Source organism: Rhamphochromis longiceps, linkage group LG17, assembly GCF_057381845.1.
Source record: "Rhamphochromis longiceps isolate RC_006_pf linkage group LG17, R_longiceps_female_GT1.1, whole genome shotgun sequence".
Lineage (NCBI taxonomy): Eukaryota > Metazoa > Chordata > Actinopteri > Cichliformes > Cichlidae > Rhamphochromis > Rhamphochromis longiceps.
In genome coordinates this window covers 17,708,930-17,733,155 of record NC_140573.1, presented here as the reverse complement: position 1 = coordinate 17,733,155, position 24,226 = coordinate 17,708,930, and the positions used below count along the sequence as shown (strand labels likewise).

The 24,226-nt window shown below is 40.4% G+C and overlaps 1 protein-coding gene across 2 annotated transcripts; it reads right to left on the bottom strand.

Annotated features, from left to right (window-relative positions):
* Positions 1-78: 78 nt before the first annotated feature.
* cherp (calcium homeostasis endoplasmic reticulum protein) lies at positions 79-23,389 on the bottom strand. 2 transcript variants are annotated; one of them, XM_085386203.1, is made up of 20 exons: positions 23,221-23,389; positions 22,490-22,663; positions 18,891-18,929; positions 16,315-16,484; positions 15,698-15,835; positions 15,399-15,550; positions 12,137-12,248; positions 11,854-11,943; positions 10,623-10,827; positions 9,475-9,638; positions 5,295-5,549; positions 4,923-5,118; positions 4,581-4,822; positions 4,140-4,273; positions 2,756-2,842; positions 2,237-2,389; positions 1,568-1,681; positions 1,382-1,476; positions 1,074-1,259; positions 79-975 (listed from the first exon to the last, which is right to left on the bottom strand). In XM_085386203.1, exons 1-20 carry the CDS (start codon positions 23,243-23,245, stop codon positions 938-940), a joined length of 2,769 nt encoding a protein of 922 aa, XP_085242329.1. In that variant the 5' UTR covers positions 23,246-23,389; the 3' UTR covers positions 79-937. The 2 variants fall into 2 exon arrangements, with proteins under 2 accessions (XP_085242329.1, XP_085242330.1); XM_085386204.1 differs by lacking the exon at positions 18,891-18,929.
* Between the last annotated feature and the right edge of the window lie 837 nt (positions 23,390-24,226).

The window sequence follows — 24,226 nt, the reverse complement described above, 5'->3', positions numbered from 1 at the left end:
TGCTGGTGACCATTTGGAGATGGCCAAGCCAGCAGGACAGTGTGATGATTGATCGTGGAAACAGAAAGAAAAGGCCCATTGTGAGCTGTCAGAATTGTTTATTTAGATCATGTCTCTACAGTGTGCTTGTGGATAAAAATACAGTGGAATTGTTGAGCTTCATTTTAACACTACAACTAAAAGATATATCTAAAGAGAAGTTGTTACCTGAAAAAGAAAATATCACAATAATAAGCTGCTTAAGAAGAAGATTCACAAGAAGAACAACCATACCTTTATTCTACTTTCGCCTTAAATGCTCAGTTCTCACATATGACATTTCTGTTTTACCAATAGTGATCTGGCCACATCTTATTTTCAGAACCCACTCTTCTGAGACTTTTGACACCTTCCACAGTAAGCAGTTTTCTTTAAGACCAATTCCTCCACAAAAAGGAATAATTTATGAAAAAAAGCACTGCTTTTATTATTTATTAAAGAATTATTTTGACAATCCACCGCAAGTGAAAGAAAAGCACTGCTTTAATACACATTATTCACTTCTATTATGTCCTAAATGTTGAGTGTGACTGAGAGCTCTGTTTTCAGTCTGTAGAATTATGAACACTTACATGAAATATAATAAAATTAAACAGATAGTTATTCGAGGGTCCAAGCTGAACAAAAATGATTTAGCTGACTCCTGTGATGTTGCTATTGTTAGCGTCAATTGTCACATCTACACACTGTACATGTTCTGCTTGGACAAACTTGACTTAGAGGCAGCAAAAGCTCTTTGCACTCTTAGACACTTAAAAATGAATAGTGTTCTCCTTTAGTTTGGACTTTTGGGACTAGTGACAAATCCTGGGTGGAAAACCAACTAAAATTAAAAAAAAGTTAGCTCTGTGGTGGCGGTGGTGAGGAGGAGAGGGTTGTTTCACACAATTTGACTGCATCAGTCAGTTGAAGGGGCTTCCTGGGGTTCCCGATTGACTGACCCAGAAAGAAAAACAAACAGAAAAGGAGGAGTTAGATAAGGGACAACCCAATTTATTTTCGTGAGTAATTCCTGAATAAAAGATTTTATGTACCTTCTTCTCTTGCCTTCATGCGAGCTACAAAGTTGTAACTTTTATTCCTGCGATAGTTCTCGTAAGGGTCATCCAGTGAGACCCCCACACCTTTGTACTGGTCCCATTTATCCCTGATATCGCCTCCTTTAATGGGGTCCTGGATGCCCTGTTCTTTAGCCCCCAAGCCCCCTGAGCCACTCCAACCTACAGCAGACAGGAAGTCATTTTAGGTCGCTTCAGAAAATATCCAAAAATATCATTCTTCAAACATCCTTACCGGATTTAAAAAATTCAATAAAATGTAAATCATAATAATTAGAGCGTACCCATCTTCATCAGTAGCTGATGACCTTTGTTCTCCTCCCCTAACCTGGTGTCTGCAGGTAATTTTGAAGAAGTTGTGCCCAGCACTGCTGTGGAACTACAGAAAGCACGAGAGAAATTCATCATTACACTACAGGATAAAGGTTTTTTAGCAAAGCATATGATGAAAGAGTAGTGAAGAAACTCACGGAGGGGAGGAGCTCCGAGATTTTGGGCCACGCCGTCGCTTGGTGGGTGAATGTGAGCGGGATCGAGACCTGGAGCGAGAGTGACTACGAGATGACCTGGATCTACTCCTGGACCTAAAGAGTTTGGTTGAACACAAATTAGGTAACATGAATCACACTTCAGTCATATTCAGCACTCAAAGCCCAAAACACATTCATTATATCCAACAGCATCGTTTTTAAATAAGAGACTTCAATTACAAAAAAAGAAAAAACATTTATTCAGTCAGAGATGCATTGAATTAATGATACACAAAGACTTCCATGTACACGCATTATGCAGAGTCATTATGGCTTCACTGCGTAAACCTAATAGAAATATAATATCAAGAAGCCATTGTCACAGGATCTGCTGTATTTACAGGTCTTTAGTCCAACTCATCAAGTTCCTGGTGTTAAATTTGGCCGTGATTATGTGAAAATATTCCACTTTCATTCCGCGGTAATGTTTGATTGTAAATGATCAAGCGGATTATTAAACAAAATGACCGTGGGAGCTGGGGTAAGCAAACACGATGGAAAATCAAGAACTGGTGGAAATAGAGTGCATTTCATAGCTTGTGAATGAGACTTCGCAGGTTCTAACAAATCACGACTGAAGGTGCCATGCTTTGATGTGTGGATACAGACCTGGATTGTGAGTAGGAGCGAGAGCGGCTGTGGGAGCGGGAACGTGATGAACGGGAGCGTGACCTGGAGGACTTTGAGGAGTGAGAGCTGGAGCGAGACGAAGACCTCCCTCGGCTGCGAGAGCGACTCCTGGAGCGGCTGCCTCCACGACCACTAGAACCAGTCATCATTGGAGAAATGATAAAACTATCAGAACATACAAAGTTCTGGGTTTAACTGTTTAATACTTTGAAAAGCATAACATCCTCCTTTTAAAAAGACAATTCACTTTATTAAGCACATTTGAAAACAACAATCACTGACCAAAGTGCTGTAAAACTAAAAGAAGAAGCAATAAACATTATTTTATTTCTTTTTTCTGTATTATAAAGATGTGACGTGAATAATGACACCTGGTGACATGATTAGCAAACAACAGTCAAGTTTAAAAAAATCAGTTTAAATATGATGTGTTTTGATATTTGTAGCACAGGAGAGATGGAAAAAGAGAGGATACTCTATTATGAAGGAAAAGCTCACCTGTTACGTTTCTCCTGATCCTTTTTCCTTCTGGCCCTCATCTTAGCCCTGAAGAATTCATACAGGCCGTTCTGCTCCCAGCCTTCACTGAATGAGAAACCAACCACAAATACGTGTAATCACTATTCGCTGCAATTTTTAAACAAAGTAGTAGCACTTCACCCAGTTTCTACAGCAATTTCTGCAGATAAACAGCTACAAAAGACTAAGCGGTACCCAAGGCTGTGCTCCAACTATAGAGGATCACACTTCTCAGACTTTAAAGTCTATCCCAGGTTGCTGGAACGGAGAGTTTGTCTGCTAGTCGGATCTCTCATACAGGAGGAACAATGCGGTTTTTGTCCTGGTTGCGGAACACTCGACCAGGTATAATTCACAAACAAACACCTTAACCTCCACATATGTGAACATCACATTTTGGGTTGTCTAAACCATAATACTAAATTTGCCCAATCAGCCCAAATAGCAGAGAGAAATTAAAAATGCATGCCATGAAAGAGTTCAGGGTTAGGAAGTTAAAGCAGATAACCTGTAAGCTGGAGAGGAAATGTCTCACTAATTTAGTTTCTATAAGGTTAGTAAATCTTACTTCCGATTACTGACTGAACAAAACATGAACAACCCTGCATTTCTTTTTAGCACCATAGCCTGGCTGACAAAGAGACCTCGTTTACACCAACTGTAATAGCCATCTTACAGACATATTTCAAAACTAGTCACAGTCCCTACAAGACTTTTCATAGAAGTTCTACCATTACACAACGCGTCAATCTTTAAGTATGATCTATTTCTATTATTTAGCTTTTAGGCCTTTAAGGTAGAGGTAAGAAGCCATTACTTAAAAAGCAGTCATGTGACCCAACTGTTTTAGTATTATATTATAAATGCTTTCCTTAAGCAGCATTATTAATAAGCAGCATACATTTTTATTGGTATTCAGAAGGTAACCAGTTTCATCTACCTATGAGGTCAGATGATATTTATTTCTTCTAGGCTTGCTATTGTAATTGGTTATTATCAGGTAGTTCTTTGCTGAGCATTTCTTCTTCACTCACCACTTTTTACTTTTACTTTTTATGTTTTTATACAGCACTCTGCAATTTTCACAAGTTATCCTTAACTTTTCCCTTTCCACTGACACCAAGTGCTTGTCAAGAGAAAATGCCAACATTCAGACAGGGTCATCTGATTGTTGGAGTTTTCTCTTTATTATTTTATGGTCTTTACCCAGCATTATATAGTGTCTTGATGTGACTCCTGTTATGATTTGGTGCTATATAAATAAATAAGAGTTAAACTGAATCACCTATTCATCGATTTATATTTTTAAATTCTATTATTAAATTAAGTTTAACTGTCTTGCACAAAAAGTGTGTGTTCGTACCTATTCCTAGGCCGATCATGAGATGGTGGGCTGTAGAAAGCTTCCACAGCAGCTAGCAGGCGATCACTGGGTGGCATGGGTGGAGGTAACCGAATGTCCTTAGGGTCCAGAGGTTTATAGTCACAGTCCTCAAGCTGTACAGTTGACAGTAACAGTAAGACCATAAGGCATGCAAACTTTATTGGGGCTAAATGTGTCTATTCTGGATGCCACTTCAGTACAAAATCCATGCTAAAAACTCTAAAAACCACCACGGTACCTCTTTTTGTGTGGTGTATGAAAAAAACTACACTTGTATGGATGTGTGTGACTGGGAGAAAATAGTAAAACAGCAGTATATAAGAAGTGCATTACTTGAACCATAATGGCAGCTTTTACTGTTTTTTTACATTTGTATTTATTTTCATTCCCCTGTCCTACAATGAGAAGCAGAGGACTTACTTTAACAAGCGGAGCCATGAGACCAGCTGGCAGGTCAAAGTAGGGCACATTTGGCACCAGACTGGGATCATCTTGCACTGGATGCTGGCGATGACGCATGTGAGGTGAATGGCCATTAAAACCATGTGGCGGTGGGCCAAATTCCGGGTGCTGGCCTCCACTCCAGGGAGGATGTTCAGCTCCCATCCCTGGTGGAGGAAGCCTCTGATTGGGATGGTGGTGGGGAGGAGGACCCGGCATATCTGTCAAACATATTTGGAGACTGTTAAAATACACCTGAAAATGAAAAGGCGCAGAAACATGCATCTCCTCTGATCTATGACTCTGAGTCTCTCCGCTAACCTCCAGGATATTCTCCTTGAGCATAGTCAAATCGATGTGGTGTATAGGGTGGTCTGTCATAGTGATGTCTGGGAGAAAAGTCTTCCTGCATAAAGCGAGGGGGAAAACGTCCAAAGCCGTGTGGGGGCGGAGGGGGCTGGTTGAAAGGAGGTGGCTGCTGGTGAGGAGGGAAAGGTCCTCTGAAATGGGGCGGCCTCTGTAAAAATGCAAGTGAAACACCACAATCATTCATGTAAGTAAGAAGCTCTAGCATCTTTGGTGCAACAAAAGAAACTTAAGTCAAATTCAGAAAAGGATGCAGTGTAAATGTAAGTTGTAAATGCAAAGTAAATAGCAGAGGAAGTAAAACCACAGAAATGTTCTCCCACATGCCTGCATGCGTGGAGGGAATGGTGGCTCCCTCTGACCCCAGGGAGGCTGGTCCGGCTGATTTCCCCATGGTGGTTGCTGGTCGTACGAGTTCCAAGATGGAGGAGCGTGCTCAGACCCACCTGGACCACTCCAAGGACCTCCTTCTCTACCAGGACCTCCACTCCAGTTTCCTGGGTCCCGCTGATCATTCCACATCCCCTCATGGCTGTTCCAAGGAGGGCAAGGTGGTGGTGGCTGGTTTGGATCAAAAGGAGGCTGGGGAAGAGCCGAGACAGAAAGGATGTGACCACGACCTGAGCTTGCTAGTAAATTGCAAAGTGAGGAACTGTGATGATTAAGAGACATGTCACTAGATGGGCAAGGCCAAGGTGACAATGTAGTGTGGCTACACTAGTATTCCTTCAGCATTAATGATAGGAATTAGAAAAAGTTAAAAAGCCCACAATGACACGTCCATTCTGTCAGAAGATGTTTTTCTCCTGTAGCTGTCATCCAGAGTGACCCAGGATAGGTCAGCTCAAGTGAGGCCAGTGTGACCGACTTCTATTTCATACTCTTACCTTAGCTCAATGCTGCAGTTCAAAAAGTCAGAAGAGACTTTTTCTTTGACCATTTTCTTGAAGTATTAAACATTTATTATAAATGTTAACCTGGCCAGCAAATATGATCAAATTAGCTGTTTTAACTATTGTCACTCAGTTAATAGCCGCATTAGGCACCTGTTATCATTGATGTAGTGGGTAGTAGACTGTAGCTGGATAAAAGAATAATAACTGCAAGCTAAATAGATGGAATATTGAGTTGTGACACAGCGATTTACAGGGACATGGCGAAGGGTCAGGCTGTTGGCTGTACAGAATAGCTAAAAACTGAGCGGAGAGTATGGAGAACTACTCTACCTGTCAAAGTTTGGACACAGCTTCTCATTTAATGGTTTTTCTTTATTTTCATGACTATTTACATTGTAGATTCTCACTGAAGCGATCTAAACTATTGAATGAACACATATGGAATTATGTAGTAAACTAAAACGTGTGAAATAACTGAAAACATGTTACCAGGTAACAGTCTTGATGTATGCGCAAAGAAATCAGGAAAGTAAATCCCAAAAGGTTTATTCTGCTCCCACACCTCCAGACTCACAAACCGCTTCTTGCCCTGGACCATTCGGACTATCACCCTGCAACCCACCCCTGCCCACCCACGTCACCAGCCTGAGCCATGGTCTGAGTAACCCCCATCACTCCGGCCACTCACACACAAACAGACCAAGTCTTCTCTTTGTCCTACTTCCCAGCATTTTGCAACTGTTTTGCTATCTAATGTGTGCCTAATTTTTTAACATGCTTCTCTTGCTTTGTTTCCATTTTATTCCGACACAGTTGGTGTGGAGCACCCACAATTTTGTCATACATGTACAATGACAATAAAAGGCCTATTCTATTCTAAAAACCATGCCGGGCCAACCTGAGTAGGTACCAGTGGAAAAGAGCTATTAGTTACACAGCAATATGCATAGGCTGCTGGTACAAAACTGAGTATTTCTTTTTCACTTGCTATGTGTTTATAAACCACTTTGCATTAGTTATTATTAATCTCTTTACTTTATAAGATAAAGTGCCTTCAGGGGACTGTTGCTGTGATATATAAAACTGAATGTATGTTAACATTCCTAGCTTATAGCACTGGTGCTACAAAGGTTGCTAGTTTTTGGCACAGCTCAAAAGTTGCAGCACAAGCATGCAATGTGGTGTTTTTCAACATCAACTCTTTAAAATATCTTGTTTCCCACAATGTAAAGAATGTCTGATTTACTCTTTTTTGCTGTTTCTGAGCAGTGCTGACAAAATAAAAGTTGTGCCTTAGCATCGTAAATCAGCCACGTAAACTCCTTTTCCAACTCGCTGTTGTACTTAGAAACTTTTCCTTTGTTGTCAGACGCACCTTCAGTTGGTGCACGTTGTGTTTGTTTTATTCTGATGGGCTGGCTTTCTTTTAAAGGTTTAAAATATCGCCCTGTTTTTTTCAGCGTGAAAACACCTCTTTCAAATTCCATTAGATTCTCTGAGCTGCCGGCACATACTATCTGTCAGTGGACTGGTGGCAAACACAAAGGAAGTGTGGGAACTGTTGTAGAATTTAAGGCTAATTACATTGATACGATAACAATATGTTATAACAACAGACTACAACTCTGTCACATTGTGACCTACTATGGCTTCACAAAATAACAAAGTGGCTTGCAAAGCTGTCACTGTTTCTTGCACGCTCTTAATGTTCACTTAGAGTAAAATCGCCCTCTGTCCTAACTGCCTCTCCAGCTACAGGGTAATGTAGGTTTTAATTAGGGCTGAACAATTATGGAAAATAATCTAATTGCGATTTTTTGCCCCAATATTGCGATTGCGATGCGATATGCGATTATTTTTTAAGGTCTTTGTCTTCTGTATTATTAAACAAAGACAAGCAATACATCATATAGTATGGCCAATACTATATTACATTAATTTTAAACTGTTCTTTCCTGGAAGACAGACCTCTGTTATGATGACATGAGGTGATGCATGAATTGATGACTGACATTTTTATTTAACTTCTTCAATCACAACAGTATATTTGAACATACACAATAGTTTATTTTTAGCTTACAAACATCTGAGCATAAAGTGCTGACAAGGAACCCTGGTGTAAACATTAAAATGAAAGTCAGTACAATGTGCAGATTGCAGAAATATACATAAAAAAAAATCAGTGGCTTTACCACACTCAGTTTTTCGACATCTGTGAACTACTAGACAGTCATTCAATTAAAAAATAATATGAAATAAATAAAACTAATAAATAAAAAATACACACATCTTACTGATCTCTGCAGTCAGTAACATTACACATAAAGTGCAAACATAATAGCAATTGTATAAACACACACACAAACACGCCTTTAAAGTTTAAAGGCGTGAAATTGGACGGTCTAGTTCTGATTAGCGTCACCGCTGTCTCAGTGGAGTTTAATAAACTCGGCCGTCTGCTTCTTGCTATCTAAAATATAACCAGACACTGGTGTAAATTCTCGACTGTCTCATACTTCTGTTTAATAAGTTTTCTGTTTGACGTTTAGTCAGCTGTGTGAAAACCAAGGAGGAACCCACCCGGGGGATTAATAAAGTTTTATTTTATCTAATCTAATAACTTTAATCTCAGCCAAACCGATTTACTCACGAACAAACAAAACACTGAAAAAAGCCCAACAATAACATTTTTAGGTTGTCTAAGTGACTTATATATTACGTTTAACCCGAGCAGCGAAACTCCGCGGTGATCTGAAAATGATGTGCCGGGAGTTGTGCCGTTCTCGGCCGCATCAGTAACCCTCGAGCTCCCGGCTAGCTGTCGAGCTGGTGGGTAGCAGACGCCTCTGAAAACGTCGAAGCACTTTTGCAAATATGGGATATCTTGATAAACCGAGCAGATATTTGATGTTTACACAACTACTTTCTCGCCTGAAAATATGTTAAAAGTTTATTTTGTGACCCAGAAAGATTAGTATGAGTAATTTTAAAACTTAGTAGTGGCCGCCATTGCTGGAAACTGGAGTTTGGCTGGGCCGCGCTATGAATTCTGGGATATGGTAGGCCACGAAGGACACACCCGACCCATCCTTCAAATTCGGGGAAAAGGAGGACGCATTTGTCGGCTACATTCGGAGGAGTCTACGAATTTGGACAGCCTTCGGCGCGTCGCTGTGACGTAATCGGTCTACAAATGCGGCCTCAGGAGGATGCAGCCCATGAATTTGGACATGTCCAGAGTATAATCGCAGCCTTTGCGGTTAGAAAATTGCACTTGATCATGTCGCGATATTATCGCAAATGCGATATATCGTTCAGCCCTAGTTTTAATTGGTTCCCCATTAATATTAAACACCTTTATTTAGGAACTGCATTGTGTGTTTACTTGTGTTATCTTTGCCTAATATTCAAATGTATTTGATGATCTGAAACATTTAAGTGTGATAAACATAAAAAAAAAATAGGAAATCAGGAAAGGCTGTACACACCACTGTAGTTGAGAATATCCAGCAAATATGCACTCTCCTTCTGTATCTTTCAATATTTTCCCTCACTCACTCACACACACAGACACACACACACACAAGAAACACACACAAAAAGGTCTTTACCGGCTGGTTGGGGTTCCAGGGGCTCATATGCTGAGGGTCATACCAGGCAGGCTTTGTGGGGGGTATATCTGAGGGACCACTAGGGTTGCTGGGGTCTGGTGGTCTGGATGAAGATCCATCAAACTCTCCCGGAGGAGGACCTGATATGGGAAGCTTTACATCTCCTGAACACAAAAAAGAGACATCATAAAACAAACATACATGGACTTGGTCAGGTTTAGCTACATTGCTGTCTGTATTATTGCTGAAGTCCTAAATTATCACCTTTAAAGTGTTTGTGCTAAAACGTCATGTACAGTAACACGGGCATGGAGACCAGCACTGACTGGCAGATGACATCAATTCAACATATAAGACTTTAAGAATGGATAAGCATCTACCTAAAATCTATTTAATCTATCATCTGTGATTATATTGTATTGGTCATCTCCCTTAAATAAACAGGCAGCCTTAAAGTGTGAAATATTCATCGACAAAAACACAGAAATGTGTCTATTGTTTCATTGGCTGATAGTGCCCCACAGGCCTCAATTGAAACAGACTAACAAGCAGCGGGCAAGGCAGCCCAGGCAGGGAAATGTTGCTTTTAGAGACATAAAATGAGTCGCAAAGTCTATATCAGGGGTAGGCAACTCCAGGTCTCAAGGGCCTGCAGGTTTTAGATATCCCCCTGGGTCAACACACCCGAATCAAATGATTAGTTCACGCCATGTTTAGAAAGAGAAATTTTGAGCATGAATCAGATCCCTGCATCTCTCCCCTGTTGGATCCTTTGTTTGGTGAATTCCTCACCACAACACCATCAGTGCCTTGTACTGAATTGTAAGTACTTGTAAGAATAAACTGCTCACAAGACAACTCCAGCAGTATAACCTCCTTTATCTAATGCACAAAATTTCCACAACAGGATCAAATACTGAAAATCAGTTTATAACTTTTATGTATTTATGTGTTTTTTCTGTATTGTTGTATCTTTCCATTAAAATTAAACTACCATAAAAATTACAGACTGTTAATTTCTTTGCAAGTGACCAAACTCGCAAATTCAGCAGAGGATCAAATAATTATTTCCCCAACTGTATAAGCAGTTGACATGAGCTCATGCATGAGGCTGTGCCTCTGCTTTGGTTGAGTGTTTTTCCACTCACCAGCTTGCGTAGTCATAGGGGGGGGCTTTTCCGGTTCAGCTGGGGCAGCTAGCTGTCCTACAGGGGCAGACTGCGGTTGTGACTGATGTTGCTGCTTCAGACTAGCAACAAACTCATCATGCTGAGTCTTCAATGCCTGGATCTGCTGCTGGAAGGCTAACTGGACTGGCTGCACCACTGCAGCATATTCTGTTATCAGGGACGCCTGAAAGAAACAACAAAATACCAGATAAAGTCTATGGTGGGAAAAATACAAAAAAAGCCATGAATGGGGCCGGGTAATATGAGGAAAAACACACACACACACACACACACACACACACACACACACACACACACACACACACACACACACACACACACACACACACACACACACACACACACAAATCTAGATCGATCAATAGATCGATATATAGATAGATACATATATATTGTTTTGATTATGTTACTCCTGTTATCCGGGGTGATGCACACCTGACTACTTTCTGACAGATTCCAACGACTGCTGCTGGTCCATAGAGCCGTAGTTGTTGGGAAGAAGGTCACATTTATTAGCTACTGGGATATATTTTCTCTTGCTGATATGTAGAACTCCGACAGCACTTTTTCTTTTTGGCTGTGTGGGGAGGTGTTGACATGCTGAGTTGAAAACATTCTTCATTTTGCAGGGGATGACTTTTCAGGTGGTGGAATACGTTCGTGGTATTGCTACCTTTTGCAGCAATAACTTTACGGCATCTTTTGCAAATTACGGCATTTTGTTTGATATCCTTATGAAATCCAAACCACTGCCAGATTATTGATCCAGGGCTGTTTCTCTTTGGAACTAGCTCGTCTGACTTTTCTTCAATTATAGTCTCATTCCCTTGCTCATCTGAAACTTCTGCTATCACCATATTTTCCGCCATCTGGTAGTATAAAAACACACATGCTCAGCGCAGTGTCCCAGGTAGAAAATTTTCCAGTTTGGAGGGGGGATGCATTCACAGCATGTGGGATAAAAACGCCTGACATTGCTTCCTGTCACAGGGGCCTGGAGGCTAACCCAACAAGGGGAGGGCTACAAGCTGGACAGATCAACAGTCTGTGGCAGAGACCTTCTTACTGTGAAGCAACAGTGGTAACCACTGCAACACCATAGTGCCCAATACTTACACAACAAAAATCCTGAAAGTGAAATATTTGGGTCCAACTCTAAAATCTGATTGTTAAGACATGTTCCTGTCACCTGGTACTGGCCAAGGCCCAGTGCTGGATTCTGGAGCTGTTGAATGGTCTCCTCATCAAAGTACCCATTTTTCTCCCAAAGCTGCAACAACTGTGAAGGGAGAAGGAATGTCAGAAACAGAAACCTTTTTCCGTTCAATAAATGGAGGAGAAAAAACTTCCTTTTAATCACCAGATCTAAGCTACTAATAAACTGATATGAATGAATATTCATAGCTGAAGCTGCTATAGCAAAGAAAAACCAGTTAGTGTGTTAGACTTGGAAAATATGTGTCTGTATTTACCCTGGTGATCTTCTGCTGTTTTTCTTCCTCTACAGCTAGAAAGCTTGTGCAGTAGATTGGAACAACAACTTTCTGCAGCGCTGCCAACAAGTCCTTCTGCTGCTTCCGCTGGCTGTGTAAAACATTAAAAGAATCACAAACAAAACATTGAGGCACATACAGTGGGGCAAAAAAGTATTTAGTCAGCCACCGATTGTGCAAGTTCCCCCACCTAAAATGATGACAGAGGTCAGTAATTTGCACCAGAGGTACACTTCAACTGTGAGAGACAGAATGTGAAAAAAAAAATCCATGAATTCACATGGTAGGATTTGTAAAGAATTTATTCGTAAATCAGGGTGGAAAATAAGTATTTGGTCAATAACAAAAATACAACTCAATACTTTGTAACATAACCTTTGTTAGCAATAACAGAGGTCAAACGTTTACTATAGGTCTTTACCAGGTTTGCACACACAGTAGCTGGTATTTTGGCCCATTCCTCCATGCAGATCTTCTCGAGAGCAGTGATGTTTTGGGGCTGTCGCCGAGCAACACGGACTTTCAACTCCCGCCACAGATTTTCTATGGGGTTGAGGTCTGGAGACTGGCTAGGCCACTCCAGGACTTTCAAATGCTTCTTACGGAGCCACTCCTTTGTTGCCCGGGTGGTGTGTTTTGGATCATTGTCATGTTGGAAGACCCAGCCTCGTTTCATCTTCAAAGTTCTCACTGATGGAAGGAGGTTTTGGCTCAAAATCTCACGATACATGGCCCCATTCATTCTGTCCTTAACACGGATCAGTCGTCCTGTCCCCTTGGCAGAAAAACAGCCCCATAGCATGATGTTTCCACCCCCATGCTTCACAGTAGGTATGGTGTTCTTGGGATGCAACTCAGTATTCTTCTTCCTCCAAACACGACGAGTTGAGTTTATACCAAAAAGTTCTACTTTGGTTTCATCTGACCACATGACATTCTCCCAATCCTCTGCTGTATCATCCATGTGCTCTCTGGCAAACTTCAGACGGGCCTGGACATGCACTGGCTTCAGCAGCGGAACACGTCTGGCACTGCGGGATTTGATTCCCTGCCGTTGTAGTGTGTTACTGATGGTGACCTTTGTTACTTCGGTCCCAGCTCTCTGCAGGTCATTCACCAGGTCCCCCCGTGTGGTTCTGGGATCTTTGCTCACCGTTCTCGTGATCATTTTGACCCCACGGGATGAGATCTTGCGTGGAGCCCCAGATCGAGGGAGATTATCAGTGGTCTTGTATGTCTTCCATTTTCTGATGATTGCTCCCACAGTTGATTTTTTCACACCAAGCTGCTTGCCTATTGTAGATTCACTCTTCCCAGTCTGGTGCAGGTCTACAATACTTTTCCTGGTGTCCTTCGAAAGCTCTTTGGTCTTGGCCATGGCGGAGTTTGGAGTCTGACTGTTTGAGGCTGTGGACAGGTGTCTTTTATACAGATGATGAGTTCAAACAGGTGCCATTCATACAGGTAACGAGTGGGGGACAGAAAAGCTTCTTACAGAAGACGTTACAGGTCTGTGAGAGCCAGAGATTTTCCTTGTTTGAGGTGACCAAATACTTATTTTCCACCATAATTTACGAATAAATTCTTTACAAATCCTACCATGTGAATTCATGGATTTTTTTTTTCACATTCTGTCTCTCACAGTTGAAGTGTACCTCTGGTGCAAATTACTGACCTCTGTCATCATTTTAAGTGGGGAACTTGCACAATCGGTGGCTGACTAAATACTTTTTTGCCCCACTGTAATCCATTACAATACTACAATGAATGAGCAATGCCTGGCTCCTGCATGCTGACCCACAGCATGGGCAAAGCTGTGTGCTGAGCCCTCTCCTGTACACCTCCCTCCTCCAATTCAACAGTTATTGGCCTCATCAGCAGAGGGGACAAGACTGCGTACAGGGAGTGGGGTAAAAAAACTGGCAGAATGGTGTTGAGCAGAACACAACCTTCTGCTCAACACCATCAAAACTAAGGAGTTAGTGATTGACTTCAGCAATCAGAACATGTTGCTCTCCACATCAACGGGGACTGTAATCAGCAAGTGTCCTCCTTTAAGTTCCTGGGGACCTGTCATGAACCACTAACAACAACATGGCCGTTAAAACCGTTAAAACCAACAAGGACACCACATCCTTAAGATGCTAAAAGGAACCATCTGGATAAGAAACTGTTGGTGGCTTTTTAATTGCAGCACCACAGAGAGTGTCCTGACCTACAACAATGCCTGGTATACTTATGGCTTGGTGGCAGAAAAACATGCAGAGGGTCATTAGACAGCGCAAAAGATCATTGGCTGGACCTTACTCTGGAGAGATGAGAAAACTTCTGCCGAATTTTCTCACCCGTTCAACAAAACGCCCAGGACAGCCAGGTTGAGAAACCGCTTTTATCCTGCCATCAGAACACTGAATGCTAAGCTCAGTTAATGGGCTGAGTGAGCTTCACTCATCAGCCCCATCTGCAATATTCCTGTGTAATATAAAACAGTCAAAGGTGCACCTTACAGAGACCAACAACTAAACTACATAACTAAGAGTCAAATTATTAGAATTCTCTCACAGTTTGGTACCTCAATTATTCTTTAAAAAAGGATGGAAAACAAAAAAAACATGAAAAAACCTTCCTAACTGGAACATGAAAAAAAAAATATCTCCACTATTCTGACATATTACCTGTTTCAAGCTGTTCCCATACACTTTAAACTATGGAGAACCAGAAGAGCCACGCAAACCTTTGGCTTATTTGAAGCGTGTCAAGCAGGTTTCAGAGCTAATCACATAGAAACAGCTTTAATGAAGGTTACAAATGATCTTCTTATGGTCTCTGACAGTGGACTCCTCTCTGTGCAGCGTACAATACTGTTGACCATAACATTGTCTGGCTATTAGAGCATACTGTAGGTATTAAAGGTACTGTGCTGCAGTGGTTTGCATTCTATATATCTAACAGACTCCAATTTGTTCATGTAAGAGTCCTCTTCACATACGAAGGTTAATTATGGAGTTCAGTGCTAATGATGCCAGGACCAATTGTGTTTACATTATACATGCTTCCCTTAGGCAGTATCAACAGAAGGCGTAGAAAAAAAAACAAACAAACAGGAAAGAGAAAGGCAGTGAGGAAAATTGATTTTACCCTCTTTCAGATTACTTATAATGCTACTCCATTATTAGTTTTCTCACGGATAAAGTACACAAGTAAACTACATGGGTTCATGAGTGTATTTAGGTTTGGGTACCAGTGATGAAGAACGTCATTTGTTAAGTAGATAAGATGTAGGCGCAGCTCAAAATGAGCTGTATCAGCAGTGATGCGGTTGCGTAGATGTGATGTCATCAGTTCACAGTGCTGTGGGGTCTTGGCATTATTGAACATCCAGTTCTTACCAGCCTGAGGAAGAAAAACAAAAGTGAAATGTAAATAGCTCTAATTATAATAACTCTTTACATGAAGGAATTGTACAAAGAGAAAGCCAATGGGAGGAATGATTTCCTGTGTGGCCCTGATTCATAGAAAATCCTATCGTTATGTCCTTACCGAGATGGCATCTTTGGTGCAGGTGTCTATAATGGGTTGAAGCAGGTTGTCAAATTCTGTTATGTCCAACTGTGTTTCCAGCAGCAGCTTTTGGGTCTGCTGCTCCATAGCTAAAGTAATGGCTGCAGTGACCTGTTCCTACATTGAGAAAGCATTAGAAAATTTATTGGTCAACATTGGTCTTGTGATGTCCCCTCAGCCACTTGTACCACATCCACCCAGACCTCCCTCTCCCCGGCCACCTCCCCCAGCTTCTCCGAGGGAACGCCTTGGTGTTCCCAGACCAGCCGAGAGATATAATCTCTCCAGCGTGTTTATTTCTTGTATCACATGCTCTTCGTTATTATTTTGTTTAATGCATGGAGCGATAACGACTTCATTTCTCTCCAAGCATTCAAGAGTGGGTCCCAGTTTTGTTAGTACAGAGAGTTACTCTTCTGTAAAGAAGTTATATGTGCAAAACCGAAATTGTCATGCCCTCACAAAAAATTCTCCAATCAACTCCGGACAACTGAAACATTCAGCAAAGACAGACTTCAAAACAAAAACGTTCATCAACAACCAGTACACGGGAATAAATGTTCCTGGAGGGAAGGCTATGCTTCTTTCCACTTCACCTGTCTGAGCGTGTGCAGATGCTGCTCCTGCTGCTGCAGATTCCACTGGCTCTGTTGAATGAGCTCATCTATAGCGGGCGCAGAGGGTGGAGGTATTGGAGGTGGAGCAATCATCGGCATCAGTGGAGGAGGGATATCAACCACATCTTTTGTACCAGGGTTGTATATTTCTGCACAAACAAACAAACAAGCAAAAACAGGACTGAATGTTCAGTCCTTAAGACGAAGTGTTTCTTTTGTATAGCTGCTGCTGATGACAACATGATGGCCATGAACATAATTAATAAATCATGAAGAGAAAAAGAAATACTGCTAATCTGCCAATATGGTTTTCTGAGGAAGAAATAAAACATGGCCTACATGAAATGTTCCAAGTAGAGGAGTGAACACAATTTAAGACATGCAATCAGTATCAACACATCCCCTCCTGGTACTGCTGATTGCTGCAGAAACAACTGGTGCGCTGAGGTAACCTGTTGGCATCGCCACAAACTCAGGCTGGGCTGCTCGATTAAATCAAAATACATTTCTGTTGTACCAAGACTTCCGAGAATGTATGGACACTGTGAATTTTAAGACAGAATGCAATATTTGCAAATCTCTTAAATCCTTGCTTTATTCACAACAGAACACAGATGCTTAATCTGAGAACATCTACAGTTTTATAAGGTAAATGGACAGTACTTATTTAGCATTTTTTTACTCTGAGCTTTTTACTACAAGTCCCATTCACCTAATGTCAAACATAGTCACAGAGGTGCTTTTTTTCTTTCCCTAACCTTGTCTAACATTCACACACAACTAGGGTTTCAATAGCTTGTCCAAGAATACGTAAACGTGCAGAATGGGGAAGCCGAGGAGTGAACCAAGCTTCTGATTGGTAGACAACCCGCTAAACCTGCTGAGCCACATCACCCTAAGAAAAATATTTGCTAATTTTAAATTTGATGGCATCTACAACAGAAGCAAAAATTGGCAGAGTTTCAACAATGTTCAAAAAACTATCTAAAAACTGAGAAACAATTTCATACATAATATTGTTAAAAGATTTCCAGAGAATCTAGAGAAATCACTGTGCACAAGGGACAAGGTAGGAAATCAGTATTGGATGTCCACGACCTTCAAATACTGCAATAAAACCAGGCATGGTTCTGTGACGGAAATCTGTGCATGGGCTCAAGAACACTCCCAGAAATCACTGTGTGAGAACACAGCTCACAGTCCCCTCAACAAACGCAGGTTAAAGCTCTATCATGAAAAGTAGACACATATGAACATGATCTAGAAACATTGCTGTCTTCTCAGGACCAAAGCTCACTTAAAATGGGCCGAGGCAAAATAGAAAACCGCTCAGAGGTCAGATGAATCAAAGTTTGAAATTGTTTTTGAAACTATGAATGCTGCTCTTCCAGACTAAAGAGGAGAGGGAACATCTGGTTTGTCATCAGCAGTCAGTTCAAAAGCCTGAATCCTTGATGGCAGAGGATGCATTAGTGTCAAATTATTTGACAGCATGTATATTTGGAAAGGTAGTATCAATACTGCAAGGTATATGCAATATTAGCTTTCCTAAAATGATACTTTTAGGATACGCTTTGCAATGTTTACCAAAGCCAAACTGAACTATTCTTTAAAGTTACAAAGTTACAAGTACAGACAGAGGACTTCAAAGGACTACGTTCAATTTGTAATGCAGAATAAATGTTAGAAATGTTTTGTGGATTGTACCAAGCCAATTTTTCCACTGCTGGAATTTCAACTAATAGAGAACACATTAAATATGTTAACAGTCTTATTGCTGGCCCTTTATCACCAAAGATATTAATGCAGTAAAATTCATTTTATAGAACAAAAGTGAAACAAAGCCAAGTAAATGTTATCACTTAATAATATAAAATGTTCAGAACATAATCATAAACTTTTCAGTAATTACAGGAGGATTACATTTGTATTACTGGATAAATAAAACTGTATTCATCCCATATTTGGGAATTATTTTATTACAGCATTTGAACTGATGATAATAATCATAAAAAAGAAGAACAACAACAACTTTGTCTTAGCTTAACATTTAGCTTCTGATGCCACTTGCCAATAATATCTGTAATACTATAGTACTGACTGTAGTACTAATTTGAGTACCAAGAAATAAACAAGCTGATCTGGGCCAAGACTTTTCCAAAAATGAGGAAAATAATGCAGAAACTAGTTCAACCAATACTGACATTTTTTAAATTGTGCAGCCCTTATTCTACAGCTGCCCTGAGCAGAAGCATGTTACAGACAAACAGGACAAACAACACCCTGCTCTGTTTGTGTCTGTGTCTTTGTATCTGTGCATGTAATCAAACCTGCTTCGAGATGGAGGATTAAGCATTTTAATCAAGATCATTAAGAAGGTATGGCCAAGAGAAATTCACTGAAAAAGCAAAAAATGTGAACATGCAAAATGAAAACAAAGCAAAGTATTTTAAAGCACAAATGTTGTGTCATCTGGCAAAAAAGTGCATAACAACATGTGACTTTCCAAATAGAATTTTTAAATGTATCTGAAAATTCTGATTTTAAATAAATACCTTTAGATTTATACTCCTCCCCATCGTGGGTAGAGGGATCTAAGTGGAGAAAGGCAAACTTTAATGCATTTCAGTGGTATCACACAACTGACAGAAGAACACCATGCAAAACTAAACACTCTGCTTCTAGTATCAGGCTGCTAATTAGGTGACTATGTTTCAGTAATCAAAGCCAACTGTAGGACAGTAAATAATGTAATTTACTCTCATATTAAGTTCACTTCTTTGTAAAGCATCTATGCCAAGAAAATATTTGTGTTTTGCTCAAAGAACTGCTGTCCTCACAATAAGGACGTGACTGGATTGCTCCTCATGCAAGAATATGAGAAGGTTCTCTAAAGCAGCATTTGCTGAAGCTGCATGTGGGAAGTTTCATATATTTTTACTGCTTTTTAAAGATTTAATTTGTGCATAGTTAGTACAATTACTATTTTGACTTCTTTTGAAAAGTAATATTTCAGTGATATTTCTTACTAGATTTTAAAATATAAATAAAAGTATGTAGCCGGCTGGAAGCCGTTCAGTCCCTGCTCTGAGGAAGAAGCACCTCACTTCAACAAGCCAACACCAAACTAACCCCTTTGTTCCTGCTCTTTTTCTTCAGGTTGCAGCAGTTCTGGGCGCTGCTTCCAGTTAAACACAGTCTGCCTTGTGCCCCCCTTAATTCTTGGGGACGGACTGGCTGAGGTTTAATAAACTGGTAGGACAATGTTGGGAGGGTGTGCTCATGACAGAGTCATGTACTATACATCAACTATACTCTGACCATCTCTCCTTGCTAATGATACTGACCTACAAACCCCTCATTTGCAGAACTAAACCAACCAACAGAATGATTAAGACCTTGTCTACTTCAAGATTGCTTTGAATAAACAGACTGGAGCACTTTTATGGACTCTGATGTAGAAGTGTACAGATTATTTGTTCTATACTACATCAACTTCTGCACTGACCTGGTCATCACATTGAAACTAATCAAAGTGTTCTGAAACCAGAAACCCTGGGTCAATAAAGAGGCCAGAGAGCTGCTTAAAATCAGGGATGTTGCTTACAAAGCCCAGGACACGGCATCTTATAGCCTAGCAAAAGCAAATCTCAAACACAGGTACAATGCAGGTACAATGATGCAAGCGAAATCTACCTCCATCCCCTACCAGCCCAGCCTGAACTGTCATTGGAAAGAAATGACATTAGGAGTGTTATTGCAGAGAATTAAACCCAGAAAGGATACAGAACCTGATGGTGTTCTGGAGTGTGTTCTGCAGACCTGCACTGACCACCTTGCAGAGGTTTTTACTAACATCTTTAACCTCTCTTTGATTTCTGGGAGTGCACAACATGCCTCAAAACTACAACCACTGTGCCCATTCCAAAACAAAGAACTAAGAGCAGCCTAAATGACTATCATTCAACTACACATACCCTGATGATAGCAAAATGCTTTGAAAGACTGATTGTGGCTCACATTAAGTGATCACAGCCACTCTGGACCAGAGTCAACAGAAGAAGCCATCAGCCTTACACTCTATACCACCTTAGAGCACTTCAACAAACAGGCAGGTACTGTAGAATGCTCCTCCTGGACTTCAGTTCTGCTTTCAATACCAGTGTCCCCGCAAACTGGTGTCCAAACTCCCAAACCGTCTCAGCCCGACCATCTTTAGGTGGACCCTGTATTTCTTAACCAACTATCCCCAGACTGTCAGGATGGGCAAATGCGCATCCTCCACCCTCAATGTACCAAAGGGATGTGAGCTGAGCCCTGTTCTGTAAGACCTGTTCAACCTTCAAACGTGACAAACACCATCATCAAGTTTGCGGACAACACACAGTCATTGGCCTGATCTCCATTAACAACAAGACTGCAGAGAAAAAGTGTAGAGCCTAATCGCCTGGTGCCCCATCAACAACTTATACTACACAGCAGCAAAGCCAAGGAGACTGTGGTGGATTTCAGACAGTCAAGAACAGAACTTGACCCTATGTACATCAACTATACTCAAATGCTGCTACACACATACACACAGTCTACACATGCTTGCTAGCCTTCCTATTACAACTTCTGTGTAATAGCACTACACTGCTATACTGTGAAACTTGCACATACAACTTGTGAAGTCATTACTAAATTTTCATAATGTTCTTAACTTTGCACATAATTTTTATGACCTTGTACGTATTTTGTATTCTTTTATTCTATTAATTATTTTCTTCTTCATGTGTACTTTTAAATATTTGCATTTTGCACATTTTTTGAATATTTTGCATGGACAGGGGTTGCGAAAATGTTGTTATTTTGTTGTCCTACACAACAATAATAAAAACACCAAACTTGAATCATAAATACCGGCAGTCGCCAGTGCTACCCTCAGCCTTCTAACAGACCTATGGTATCAGTTTCAAAATCCTGTCATCTTGTTCTCAAAGTATGGCATTCATTTTTACTAGATGCACCTGTGGTATCAATTTGAAAATCCTAGGGGACTTCCCTCTTGCGGTATTGCATCCACAAGATTCTCAGAAGATTTGACCTCTGACCTTAACAGGGTAACAAGAAACCCCATCAGCCTTTTACGGCTGAGTGATAAAAGGAATGTCAGCAGCACCTGTACAACAGAGGCACTAGACTCAGACAGTTCAAACTGGGAGGTAAAATACACGTATTACTTCCCATTTGCAATTCAAAATTACTCGCCAACTGACAAGGACCCTTTATGGCCATTTGGCGAGTGGGGGACATAGATTGTGAAGTGGGGTGGACACAGGATTGGTGCCACACAAGTATACCACCTCAACCTCCTAAAAGCATGGAGAGTGACAGAATTTTGGAACTTGTTGTATGTCTCCTTGAAGACTGCCGAAAAAGCTGTATGTGTAGACAGCGCACTGTAAGATAGTACAAAACAGTGCTTCATCTACTAATCCTCCTACCCAAATGTCTGATATGAAAATTATTCTTTGGACCCCACCAATGTGTCTTTGATTATTGAAGAGATTCTAAATTTAAAGATTTGTATTTTCAAATTTAGCTTCAACAGTTCCTTCCACAGTTCCTTGCCAGGTTGTTATTAAGCAAGACCAAAGTGTCATTTGGACACCTTTTATCCTGTAGTGAGATTCCAAATCCACTGTCTTTAGTGCATTTAGTGACTGATATCCTTGTTCTGCTTTTGGGGAGATTTTCTGTGAGCTAGAGAACTGACTCTGCAGCTCACGAAGGCTGCAAGCAGAACAAGGACTACTGTTGCAAGGTGATGATATAAAGGGAGTCTTAAAGCCTTTAATCAAAAGGAAAACCCATGCCTAAAACAGATTCACATTACCAATACAATGTTGGACTGTTCAATTAACAGTTTCACCCCAAAACAGAAAAGTAAATAATTCTGCCAACATATCTGGTGCATGTACTGGGTTGTTTTGTTTTTTTCGCTTTTATCTGTAAAAACTGTTTTTTTATTACATTTTTTTTAGTTTGAATATTTCAATCATAGTAAGAAATCCAAAGTGCTGAACATCAAATGAACTTAATATTGCAATACTAAATTGACCTCTATGTGAAAATTCTGTTTTTATCCTGACGTGTCAGTTTAACTACATACGTTGCTGTTGCTCCATAGCAAGTTTGTACTTGTAGTAACTGAAGTATTCGCCCCCAAAAAGGAAGGAAAACTTAGGGTTGTCCTTCTGTTTTTCCATCGTCATCTTCTCAAACTCTGGGCCATTTCGGGCAACAAACTGGGCCAGCTTATCAATCACATTTCGAAGCTCCTGATCTGTACAAAAAAAAAAAAAGACATAAATACAGTGAAAAATGTTGTTGTAAAAACCTCAAAACAGAGACACTGAAACAGACAGAAATAATAGTGTCTAAAGTGCTTTTAAAAAAACAAATAAAACAGATTTAGAAAATAATGAATTTCTTCTGAAACAGAAACATCTAGGAAAGAGGTTGCATAATCATTATTTCCATATTTCTACATAGTATTATTAAATCAGTTGGCTGTAATTCTACTCTTAATCGTGCTGCTGTAGCACAAAAATATCTATAAGGGATCTTCTTTCTATGGGGGTTCTTTTTCTTAAAAGCCAGCAGCCGTGAAAAGTTGGAACAACTAACGTTTACTCTCCATTACTGGATTATTTCTACACTATTTTTCACGTTAGTTGGTGCAATGCTTACACACAGAGCCTGGTTAAACATTCATCCACTTGTGATCGGTGACCTTAATCAATATGCTAAATCCAATGGTTTTGTTAGCTATGTAGCAGATAGCACGGGTGCTCGCTTACGTTGAATCGAAATTTAAAATAGCTGTGGTGTACGGCTCACCTTCGGGAGGACTGGGGATATCCATGTTTAACTTCTGTTCCAGCGAACCACTTAGCCAGAATATGTATGTAAAAACTCGGCCAAATTCTTTACTTTTTCAGAAAAAGGTATATCAAATTCCCCCAAAATCACTTGCATTGCCGCTGCTACGCACAGGAAATGCGATACAGAAACAGCGCCACAAAAGATGGCTATGGAATTGTCTCCAGCGCCCCCTGCGACTGGGAGGAGTGTTCGCGCCTTGCTCGTTTGGGTGGGTTGATGGTTGCAGTTGCGAGTAAACGTCCAAAAATGAAAATATTTTTATTTAACTATAAGTAAGATACTAAAAAAATACAACATTTTAAAATATCTTTAGTCCTGATATTTATTATATAGGCTTACAAATCCTATCCTAGAAAACATGGTTGAAACCCCGTAGTTTCTCTTCCTGGTCAATATAGGAGGCAAAACCTTTGGACAGTTAGACCACACAAGACACTTATCCAGCTGGATCCAACACCCAGTCCAATGGGAATGCTGTGCTATCCAGCTGGTCATTTCAAATGACCCACTTGGCAGTGCAGAGCTATCTTTTTGTTTGTTTGTTGTATGATCAGGAGCAAGAATCTACATATACATATTTTGAGCTTGGCAACACAGTGTTTAGCACTATTGTGTCACAGCAAAAAGGTCCTGGGTTTACATCCACAATCTCGCTATAGCCTTTCTGTGTGGAGCTTGCATATTCTCCTCTGGTTCTCCAGCTTCCCCCCACAGTCCAAAGACATGCAGTTAGACAGATTACATTAATTGATGATTTTAAGAAGAATTAAAATGGTATTTACCCAGAATAATAATTAGATTAACAATATCAGAAATTTTGTTGTTCAACCCACTCATAAAAGAAACAATAAGTAAGCATGGAAATGTTGACTATTTTCAGATAGAGTCAACTGTAAATGTCTGACCAAAATAAACTCACATGAGGACAATTTGAAACAGAGATGATCACCAGTTTCACATT

What these genes read in the sequence shown, in the direction of transcription:
- cherp (XM_085386203.1), bottom strand. Translation starts at nt 23,245, where the DNA reads ATGGATATCCCCAGTCCTCCCGAAG. An exon ending in GCACCAAAGATGCCATCTCG is followed by an intron (nt 15,551 to 15,697) that starts GTAAGGACATAA and finishes TTTCTTCCTCAG; the next exon opens with GCTGGTAAGAACTGGATGTT. An exon ending in CATTCCCTCCACGCATGCAG is followed by an intron (nt 5,119 to 5,294) that starts GCATGTGGGAGA and finishes GCATTTTTACAG; the next exon opens with AGGCCGCCCCATTTCAGAGG.